The 10,750-nt window shown below is 47.3% G+C and overlaps 2 protein-coding genes across 3 annotated transcripts; both read right to left on the reverse strand.

The window, feature by feature from the left end:
• Nucleotides 1–2,319: 2,319 nt before the first annotated feature.
• On the reverse strand, nucleotides 2,320–9,969 carry LOC113217290 (uncharacterized). 2 transcript variants are annotated; one of them, XM_052272930.1, is made up of 6 exons: nucleotides 9,622–9,969; nucleotides 9,338–9,542; nucleotides 6,198–6,320; nucleotides 2,907–6,117; nucleotides 2,648–2,831; nucleotides 2,320–2,567 (listed from the first exon to the last, which is right to left on the reverse strand). In XM_052272930.1, exons 4-6 carry the CDS (start codon nucleotides 3,095–3,097, stop codon nucleotides 2,478–2,480), a joined length of 465 nt encoding a protein of 154 aa, XP_052128890.1. In that variant the 5' UTR covers nucleotides 3,098–6,117; nucleotides 6,198–6,320; nucleotides 9,338–9,542; nucleotides 9,622–9,969; the 3' UTR covers nucleotides 2,320–2,477. The 2 variants fall into 2 exon arrangements, with proteins under 2 accessions (XP_052128890.1, XP_052128891.1); XM_052272931.1 differs by having other exon boundaries at nucleotides 8,994–9,542.
• On the reverse strand, nucleotides 5,995–9,870 carry LOC113217289 (uncharacterized protein DDB_G0271670-like). The gene is made up of 3 exons (XM_052272933.1): nucleotides 9,622–9,870; nucleotides 6,198–6,320; nucleotides 5,995–6,117 (listed from the first exon to the last, which is right to left on the reverse strand). Exons 1-3 carry the CDS (start codon nucleotides 9,868–9,870, stop codon nucleotides 5,995–5,997), a joined length of 495 nt encoding a protein of 164 aa, XP_052128893.1.
• Nucleotides 9,970–10,750: the final 781 nt, after the last annotated feature.

The following is a 10,750-nucleotide window of genomic DNA, read 5'->3' on the forward strand; positions in this document are numbered from 1 at the left end:
TGAAAAACCATTGGCACAACCCCCCAAAAAAAATTATTGGCGGAGATATGATTTTTTGAAGATTTTAGTCACTTTTTGTACTAAAATAAGGTTTAGATTGAAAAATTGCGCTTTCTCTTGCTGTATGGGTCCCAGAGGCAAATAAATGTCATATTCCGGTAAAAAATTGTCTAAGGTTTCCAAAAAGGGTTAGAACTTTAGTGTTTGGGGTGAATGTATGGTAGATATTGAAGCCCCAAAACTTTTGCAGGCCTTTCTAAGATCTTTGGGTTTTTTGGGAAGAAAAAATCGTAAAATGTTTTCGTTATATGATTTGAAAAGCTAAAGGACCATACAATCAGATAAGAAAATAAAAAAGGGTGGGTCGAGCCCTTCCTGAGGAGCTAGACGCCTTAGAAAATGGCCCAAATTTTGGGTTTCGGAAATTCGGGAAATTCTCTATCTAATAGGTAACTCGCCGAGTTAGGACCCTCTGGGCTAAAATTCCGTCCGTTTGCCTCTATCTTGCACCGTTTAGGCGCTAGAGTGTTTTTTTCGACGAAAATACGGTGAAAATGACCACGTTGCACATAAAAACGTACAAGGAGGCGTCCAATCGTAAAATGTCAGAGGAAGAACCCCCCCAAAACAGCACATTCTGAGTCTGATTCCACCCTCCGATTTACCGTATCTTTAACCGTTTAGGAGCTAGAGGTGGATATATTGAAAACAATTGCACAGTCGTGCGTACGAGTACGCGGTCATTTTGAGCTTTCGAACACCCCGGAAAGTTACTCGCAACGCCCAGGAGAAAGGGTTAAAGGTGAAAGTTAGCTCTCGCAGTGTACAATGTGTTCAAGCGGCCTAACCACCCTGTCCACCGATGAAATTTCACGTGTCGACTATTGTTTCCCGTAGAAAAAGGCATGAGGAACACGCTCAAACAAAAATAAAGCAACTTTTTTCGTGGGAAATGCCTTAAAATGGCGATTACTTGTGAGCGTGCGCGGCCCCGCCCCACCCGCTCGGGACAGGCCAGGCTGTCAGCCGTGGTGGCCACGGGTCGCGTAAGACACGTGCATTTTGTGAAAGAGGCGCCAAAATTTGCCGAATTCTTTTAGAAAATTTTGAATCGTTCAGTCTGTACACTGTTCAACTCGTACTACCTGAACAGAGTAGGATAAAGAGCGGTGGCACTGACCCTTATTGAGCTAATACGTGGCCCGCAGCAACTTCGCAACCCCTTTTCGGTCTTGATTGACATAAAGCAAAGGATATCTAAGTAAATTGAACCCCCTTGAACCCTTTTTTTGAACAAGTTTGTACATTTTGAAGTCAACAACAAGCCAAACAACCGGTGGGTTTTCCATATTTTCGCACAGGAAGACTCCTTCGGTGTGGTCCAGTGGCCGCGACCCCAGGGGACCCCCGGCCCCTCGCCGCGACCCCAAAATTTCTTCTCGCGACCCCAAATGGGGTCGCGACCCCGAGGTTGGGAACCGCTGGGTTAAAGATACGGTAAATCGGAGGGTGGAATCAGACTCAGAATGTGCTGTTTTGGGGGGGTACTTCCTCTGACATTTTACGATTGGACGCCTCCTTGTACGTTTTTATGTGCAACGTGGTCATTTTCACCGTATTTTCGTCGAAAAAAACACTCTAGCGCCTAAACAGTGCAAGATAGAGGCAAACGGACGGAATTTTAGCCCAGAGGGTCCTAACTCGGCGAGTTACCTATTAGATAGAGAATTTCCCGAATTTCCGAAACCCAAAATTTGGGCCATTTTCTAAGGCGTCTAGCTCCTCAGGAAGGGCTCGACCCACCCTTTTTTATTTTCTTATCTGATTGTATGGTCCTTTAGCTTTTCAAATCATATAACGAAAACATTTTACGATTTTTTCTTCCCAAAAAACCCAAAGATCTTAGAAAGGCCTGCAAAAGTTTTGGGGCTTCAATATCTACCATACATTCACCCCAAACACTAAAGTTCTAACCCTTTTTGGAAACCTTAGACAATTTTTTACCGGAATATGACATTTATTTGCCTCTGGGACCCATACAGCAAGAGAAAGCGCAATTTTTCAATCTAAACCTTATTTTAGTACAAAAAGTGACTAAAATCTTCAAAAAATCATATCTCCGCCAATAATTTTTTTTGGGGGGTTGTGCCAATGGTTTTTCACTCATATTGATGAGTAGATTAAGTGAGAAAATTTTGGCCGAAGTTGTAGAGGGTCGATGTAAATCGCTCGTGATCTAATTTGATCTTCCTCAACTATCATTTGAAACAATTCTGATTCAACGAAAATAAAAGGATGAATGAAATAACAAAGACAAAATGTGGTATGCTCTTCAATGAAAAAGTTTTAGTATAAACAAAATAGAGTACAAAATATTCAGTAGAGCACAGATGAAATAGACAAAAAGAAATGTGCATATGTACACATGTACATGAAGTAGAGTAAAAAAATAAAAAAGGAGAATACAAAAAATAACATCAGTCCTTCTTCTGTCGCTTGTTGTTCCCTTCTTCTTGTGCTCTACGAGCCCGCTTGGCATTTAGCACTTCCCTCATATCCACGTTATCCTTAAACAAAGAAAAAAACATGAGTAGAGCATTTTTTTAATTTGTTATTCATAAAAGTCTTGTGTTGTCCTTTCACTTACAACCAATAGTGCTTGATGGGGCTGGGGTGGAGGCAAATGGAACACAGGGTCAGGCACCTTCCCCATCGGATGCTGCTTCGTGGATTGAACAAATGAAGGCCCTGCCTTTTGGGCCACAGCAGGCCTTGCAGCTGGAGTGGGGGGTCGCTTGGCCCTAGTTCTTTTCCTTTTGAACACTTCCTCACTGAAAACAAACAAAAATATAAGATGGATGCGTAGATCAAAAAAGTTTATCTGTGTGTGGATAATTTAAACTTACGGTATGGCGACATCAACTTCCTCACCACCCTCCTCTATCAGCACCACCTCAGGCTCGTGCTCCACCTCAGGCACCGGCTCCACCTGAGGCACCGCCCGGGTGGAAGGATCTGTAGTTCGAACCGTCTTTGAGAACCGTACAGTCATTGTCCCTAAATTCGGACGGTTTTTGAGGAAAAACGCCTGTGACATCTAGAATTTTTGAAATATGAAAAATCGCTGGGGATTCTAGAATCCTCACGTCGAGACGCACCTACCACTCACCGAAAATATTTTTTCGCGCGAACGGTATAGGGGTGAGGGCTGTTTGAATCGTGTTCGTATTTAGGAACCAATGCGTCCTAAATTCGGACAGCTTTGAAAAATTATGAAAAGTGAAAATTTTTCGGGGGGTACAGAAACTTCATGAAAAAATTTGACCTTACCCTACCTTCCAAATTTTCTTATCTGGTATAGTTTAGTCGCCAGAACTGCTTAAAGATCGCTTTTAACGTGCCCTAAATTCGGACAGTAGTCACTTTTGCATGTAAAAGCCTATGTCCGAATTTAGGGCGCATTGCAAAAACGCTTCCCAATACTAAACCGTGCGACGAAAAATCAAAAACTTGGTGTCATATTGAAGATAAAAGTACCAAGTTTCACATATATTGTGGTCAGAATAACCCGGGCTTACACTGTTCGGAACCCCAAATTCTTACAAGACACATTAAAAAAAGTCCTGTTTTGGGGGGCTAAAAATACAAATTCCAGGAATTTCTGGAGGAAGCAATATCACTCACACATTTATTTTTTTGGCAGAAATGGAAACTTGGTGGTCTTACCTTTCCATCAAACCCATGGAAGTTAAATTTTGTTGACGCAGTATGGATTTGGAGGCGACAATAGTGAAATACGGCACCATGTCCGAATTTAGGGCGCAAGTCCGAATTTAGGAACAATGACTGTAGTTCAACTTCTTCGAAATCCGAAGTTAAAAACCAGTCTAAGTAAAGTTGTACTTGGTTTTAGCTCATACTGAAGTACAATTTAAACGGAAGTGCAAACAACGAAATAAATACAGTTCAAGTGCAGCTGTACTCACTGCAGTTTAAATGCAGTTTTCTGTAGTTGAACTACATCTAAACTGCAGAAAACTGTGTCAAAACTATAGTTTAACTCTACGGATTTCGCATGTCGCACAGTTTTACCATAGTTTTCACCTAGCTTGGCGGAGTTCCCGCACTGTTCCGACTGAAGTTTTCACTGCAGTACAACTTTACTTTAGCTATAAATTTGTCGGAGAGCTATGTACACTACAAAGTTGTGTTCGAACGCATAATATGTATAATTTCAAAATTAATTTTCCTCCCCTTTTGGGACACTTTTCTCCTCCTTCCCTCCTCTCCTCCTTCCCCCTTGTTAACATAGTAATTTCAGAGCTTTGTACCTTACCGAATGTTGAACTTGAAGCGGACGTTGACGCGACTCGAACCTCGAACCTCGGAGCTGGGAACCCGATACGCTGACCACTGAGCCACCGCGCCACCACACTAGTAGCCATGCGGTAACTTGATGTCATGCGAAGGGTCCCAGCCCGACGGCCGACCGAGTCGGAATACAGTTGAAGTACAGTTTAAACCTAGTTCCGCCCCAGTTAACTCACTTAACTTTGTTGTCACTGTGTTTTCCGCTCCAAAATAACCTGCTTGTTAAAGACATATTCCTTCATATCTCTTTCACGAAAAACATTTTTGGAAGGCAAGTAAAAGAGTCCAGCAGGAAGCAGAACGTGGCTTGCCTTTTACACCGGTAGTGGACTTAAGCATCCATTATTAAAATATGGTAATCCATGTGTAGAGATCCAGCAGCAAAGTTGTTAATAATCAATATAACTCAGTGTTAAGGACAAGCAGTGCAATTTAAGTGCATTTAAATTATGGTATTGACAACAGAATTCACCTACAGTTGGATTCGCACCTCTAAATGCACCTTGAAATGCAAACTTGAATGCACCTTAAGTACGACAAGAGTGCAGAGTACACTCCATTTAACTACTATAAGTGACACTGCAGTGTCTCAGTACTCTTTAACTCAACATAAACAACGCTCTTGAACTATAGATCGATCTGTAGAACCAACGCATAATGCGACAGCAAAGAAAACACAGTACAACTACAGTTTAAAACACAGTTCGTAACACAGTTTACGATGCACCCGGACTTGAAGTTTTATTCGCATTAATGCACAGTTTAAGTCCTCCACTCTAAAAAAATTTACAGATTTTTGTATCAAATTTGATACAGTTTTCTGTATCCGGGCACTGTGATACAGAAATTCGTAATGATGATACAGAATCTTGTAATATTCTTTTAAAATTTGTAAACAATACAAAATTCTACATTTATTTCAAAATTTTATATTATTCTAAAAGTTTTAGAATTCGGATTACAAATTTCTGTAACCGGAATACAAATTTCTGTAACACGGAAACAGAAATCTATATTTGCGTTCAAAGATTCGCCGATTTAACGTTAAAATTGGGCACGATTCGAGTAGCTGTTAGACTGACTGCGGCAACATGGAAAATAAAATCTGTTCCCAAAGCATTAACATAGAATTGCCATCTGAAAGCTCGATGGCTATGGGAAAGGCTCTGGGTCTGGGGCAAACCAGTAGACGGGTGAGAACGACACCAGGTCGGAGCATGACTGCTCGCAGGAAGTCGCCTTAGCCGCGTGGGCTAGGGCGTCAAATCCCAACCCAGAGGTTCGGGGTTCAAATCCCGGTAAGGTAAAGTACTACATTGAAGTTAATCGTCTGTGATGAGAGTGAAACGTCTAGGATAAGACATCCAAGAGAAAAAAAAATCTCTTTTTCTTATGTGTCAGAGCATACAACGAAATGTTTTATTCTGTATCGATGGATACAAATTTTTGTATCCACGTTACAAATTTATTTTTAATATCCAAAAGAATACAATTTTTTGTATCATGGATGCTGAAAAAACTGCATATCCAAATTACAAATTTTTGTATTAATTTTTTTTAGAGTGTCTTTGTATTGCAGTCTAAAAGTATAGTTCCACCACTACAGTTACAACTTCAGTCAAACTATAGATCCTTCCACCCGGGCGGCACGTCTGCCATCACTTCCTCCTCAGCAAATAAAGTCTTATTCAAGCACTCCAAAACTGGCATATCCAGGGAGTTCTCACTGAAATTCTTCACTTCGAACTGTAACAAGAAATGCGCATGTAAGAGCACAGTACACAAGTGCTGTGTTGAACGATAGAGAAAAAAACGGGGTAACTTACGCCATCCTGCGCGTCCGTCCCGAACGAAAGCTCGCGGGCGCGGACAGGCACCGCATCCTCTCTCATGCACTGCGCAGCCTTGTCGGGGGTGCCCGCCAACAATGGGGCCTCCCAGCTGACCGACTGAAAAAGAGTAGTCACAAACACCTATTAAACACCTATTAATCACGACATTTGCCTACCCCTCGCCCCTGAGCTGAAGCCCCGTGCGCCTGTAAGCTTCTCGAGGTGCGCGCCCCTGCGGTTGTCTTGACGCCACTCTCCTCCCCCTCCCCCCTACACTAGGCTCCTGGCCCTGCCCCTGGTTCAACATTGCTGTCGAAGTTCTGCCCCGGCAAGGGACGGTGGCGGCACTCAGTTCGTGAGCGCGTACCGAATCTGTCCCCGTCCGGCTGCTGCGCGGCGTGCCTACCTCCCAGGGCTGTAGGCCGGCGGCGCGCCGGCGCGCTATAGGGCGCTCGGGGTTTTTCGGCCCTAGCGCCTTTCCTATTGATTTTAGAGGGTGGATCAAAGCGAGGCGATTAAAGGCCATCATGTTAGCTATCGAATGAGCACAAGCCGAAGTCTGTGCGATAATTCTGAGAGGATTGCCAGCGAAATTAGTTTAGCGCCGGAACGCGCGCTTGGGTAACTTCGCTCCTGGCGCCTCACCCGTTGGTTTTAGACAAAATTACATCCCCTAAGCAATTAAAGAACATAAAAAAACCTTTAAAATGAGCTATCACCGAGGTCGATACGATCACTTTGTGAGCTGTGACATCGGAATTAGTGTCGCGCCCGGCCGCCGCGGAGCGAGAATCCGTCGCGCGATCGGCTATTTTCGCCTCTGGCTCCTTTCCTATCCATTTCAGCACGCAAATGGTAGGGAATGAAGATGAAGAGGACGAAATAAGCTTTCGAACGAGCCTATACCGAAGTCGGTATCATAAGTGTGTCAGACGCAGTGTCGCCGTATTGTAATAAGAGCTCGTTTGTTGCCGGTCCCGCGCGGTCCCCGGTTTCAACAACAACATTCGCAGCCCAGCTAACTTTGGTGGCTGAGACTGAACTGACCCGTGTAAAAAAGGAAGTCAAAAGTAAGTCAAAACTCGATTCAAAATTGAAGGACGAATCTAAGACGAGTTGTCGCCTCCTCACGCTTTTCGAAGATTGTCGAACGAGAATCAGACCGAGGGAGAAATCACTTGCGAAATAGTTCGTACACCTTCCCTCGAAATAAATGCGGAAATAGCTCGAAAAAATGTGAAATAAACAAAGAACAACGGCAGTTCTCCCTGCACCATTTCCTCCCATGCACTGGCTGACGCCGACGAAGTTCTTGAACTGGCCGCCAGGGTGGTCGACCCCTAGTGTCGGGTCCGGGAACTTCGTCCGCGTCGGCCAATCAGCGCAAAGGAGGAAAGGGTTCAGGCTGGTACAGGCCTGTTCTTAGAACATACTTATCGTATCGACTTCGGTATAGGCTCGTTCGAAAGATTATTTCGTCCTCTTCATCTTCATTCTCTACCATTTGCGTGCTGAAATGGATAGGAAAGGAGCCAGAGGCGAAAATAGCCGATCGCGCGACGGATTCTCGCTCCGCGGCGGCCGGGCGCGACACTAATTCCTATGTCACAGCTCACAGAGTGATCGTATCGACCTCGGTGATAGCTCATTTTAAAGGTTTTTTTATGTTCTTTAATTGCTTAGGGGGTGTAATTTCGTCTAAAACCAACGGGTGTTGCGCCAGGAGCGAAGTTACCCAAGCGCGCGTTCCGGCGCCAAACTAATTTCGCTGGCAATCCTCTCAGAATTATCGCACAGACTTCGGCTTGTGCTCATTCGATAGCTAACATGATGGCCTTTAATCGCCTCGCTTTGATCCACCCTCTAAAATCAATAGGAAAGGCGCTAGGGCCGAAAAACCCCGAGCGCCCTATAGCGCGCCGGCGCGCCGCCGGCCTACAGCCCTGGGAGGTAGGCTCGCCGCGCGGAAGCCGGACGGGGACAGATTCGGTCGCTCGCGCGCCTATGGGGCCGGCCCGGAGTGCCGCCACCGTCCCTTAGCCCCGGCCTGGTCCGGGACCTAGTCCGCGACCTGGCGGCATGCCGGCTGCTTCTCGCGGACTTCTGCTTCCCCGACCTGGGCCAGGGGCTGGCGGCCTGGCGGGCGTGATAGTTTTGCTGTTTCCCTCAAGCCCTGCGTGCGTGCGCGCGCACACGCACACGCACACACACACACACACACACACACACACACACACACGCGCGCGCCACAAATTTACAGTCGACCCCTGTTGACGGACGGTCCCCCGGCGTAGCAACAGCACAGCGCGCGGCAAACAGCCTCCCCCTCCACCCGTCCCCCGCCTGTCTGAGGCAGCGCCTGGCGACGACTGGCGACGACCCCTCCCTCTCCCTCCTCTCCCCGCGCCCGCGCCCTCGGCCCCGGCCGCGTCTCGCGGTGCGGCCGACGCGTCAGACAGGCTTCAACACGCATTAACCTCAAAAGCATGCAAGCGTGATATTTACAGCTGCAGCAAGGCAAATCATGCCGAGTGCACTTTAAAAACGTTAACACTTCGTGTAAACTGCGAAACGAACCCTTGATGATGAAAACTAAATTATACATCCTAATGTTAATAAGGAAATAAACATTTTCAGTTGTACCGGATGTAACAGTGTTGTAAGTTTAAGTTAGCCAATGCTCTCAGCCCATGCATTGCGTCATGGCCCCTGCAGCATGAAATGGTATGCCGACCCGCAACACTGAACATAGAGGTGTTCGCTCTGACCAAGGCACTGACCACCTGGTACCTGGATTGAAACTATGTTGTCGGTGTGGCAGCATGAATGTGTGTACTGCAGAAACACGGCAGAAAGTTCGGTTGACACCAAAAAGCTTGGTGGCTGTAACATTTCTAGAAATTTACTTTATTTCGGTCTCTATTTTGGGTACACTCAACAAGGGGCGGCGGGCGGGGCCTTGAGCACAGTGTCGATTGTTGGCGGTACTGAGGTAATGTGGAATTGCACTCCAACAGGTGGTCGCGGCGACATGACGCTCTGGCCCCCCCGCGCGCGGCGCGTGGTAGAAACGGGTTCGTTTAAAAACAGGGAAGGACAGAGCGATTTCTCGCTTAAGCACACATTGGACTCACCCTTTAAAATACAAACCGGCTGCATTGGGCAGCAAAATGTCGCGAGTCGTGCCGCATTGGGCGGCTACGCGGTTGATGATCGACTGAAATAAAACAGCTCTATGTCGTTTCGTGTTCTTTTCGCGGAGAGAGATCTTAGAGAGAGCCACACGGTAACGTATTACCGTGGCTTACATCGCATTTTGAACATTGTCTCGACATAGAACTGTTTTTGAGGACATTGGTTTTTTTATTCAAATTCATTCGCAAAACAGTGTCCTCACACAAGCATTTGAGGTACTTACGTCCATGGCGTCAATTTCTCGCACTAGCGAACTATGGTCCAAATGAACAGTGTCCCCGCTCAAATTCGATGCCGTCGACGACGAGCTCGTTGACGAAAAGCACGTTGAACAAGATGACGAACTTGTTGAAGACGATGACGAACTTGTTGAAGACGATGACGAACTTGTTGAAGACGATGACGAACTTGTTGAAGACGATGAGGAGCTGTCGGACGAGTCCTCTGATTCGTAGCCCATGATCAGGTCCATGATGGCGAAAAGCGTCTGTCCGCAGCAAGACTCAGAAGAACATTACGAGACGCGCCGGCTGTCTGGCCCGCCAGCCGAGCCGCGCTGCCCCCCTCCAACCCCGCGCGCCCCGCGAGAACCCTTCCCCTTCCCCGCCTTACCCCCGCCACTGCCCGCCGCGCAGCGCGCAGCGGGCCGACCAGAGTCGGAGCTCTGGTGCCGGCTGGCTTGGGTCGGGGGGACCGCGCTCCTCTCCCTCCTCGCCGTGCACACAGCCAAGGCATGGCTGCGATCCCTCCACCGCCAGGGCCATCATGTGCGGGACCAGGGTGAAGACCACGAGGTGCTCACCCTGGGTCTAGAGCCTCTGGCCGCACTCCCTGCACCCCGTGAGCGAGCTGAGCCGAGTCGAGCCGAGCCGAGCGGACGCTACGCGCTCGAGGTCCACTGGCAGGTAGGCAACCCAGTCAGCAGCCGTGCGGGCGGGTTGCGGCGCGGCAGGCGCTCGGCGCGGCAGGCGCGCGGATGTCCAACCCACGTTGAGACACGTTCAATATTATCATTTCCGACACCGCCCGATAGGTGGCGCCTCGAGCGGCGGAACGCAAGTATAAAAGAAGGGCTCTCGCGCCCATCAGTCATTCCTTCGGTTCGTCTCCTGGTGTGCACATCATGGCTTGCCCTTCTTGCTCATTCTCTGTGCCCCGCCCTCGGTTTCATCCGATCGACTTCGCCATGTCGTATGCTTTCTGCGACATGCAAATGCTGAGGGGATCAGATGATCAGTACATCATCAAGGAGTTCAGCAAATATGACCCATTCTTTGATTTAAGCTACACAGAAATATTTGCTTCACCCTACCCAGCCTCTCTTCTCACACCCGCCCAACTCAAACACAATG

Source organism: Frankliniella occidentalis, unplaced genomic scaffold (assembly GCF_000697945.3).
Source record: "Frankliniella occidentalis isolate FOCC.00 unplaced genomic scaffold, Focc_3.1 Scaffold231, whole genome shotgun sequence".
Taxonomy (NCBI): domain Eukaryota; kingdom Metazoa; phylum Arthropoda; class Insecta; order Thysanoptera; family Thripidae; genus Frankliniella; species Frankliniella occidentalis.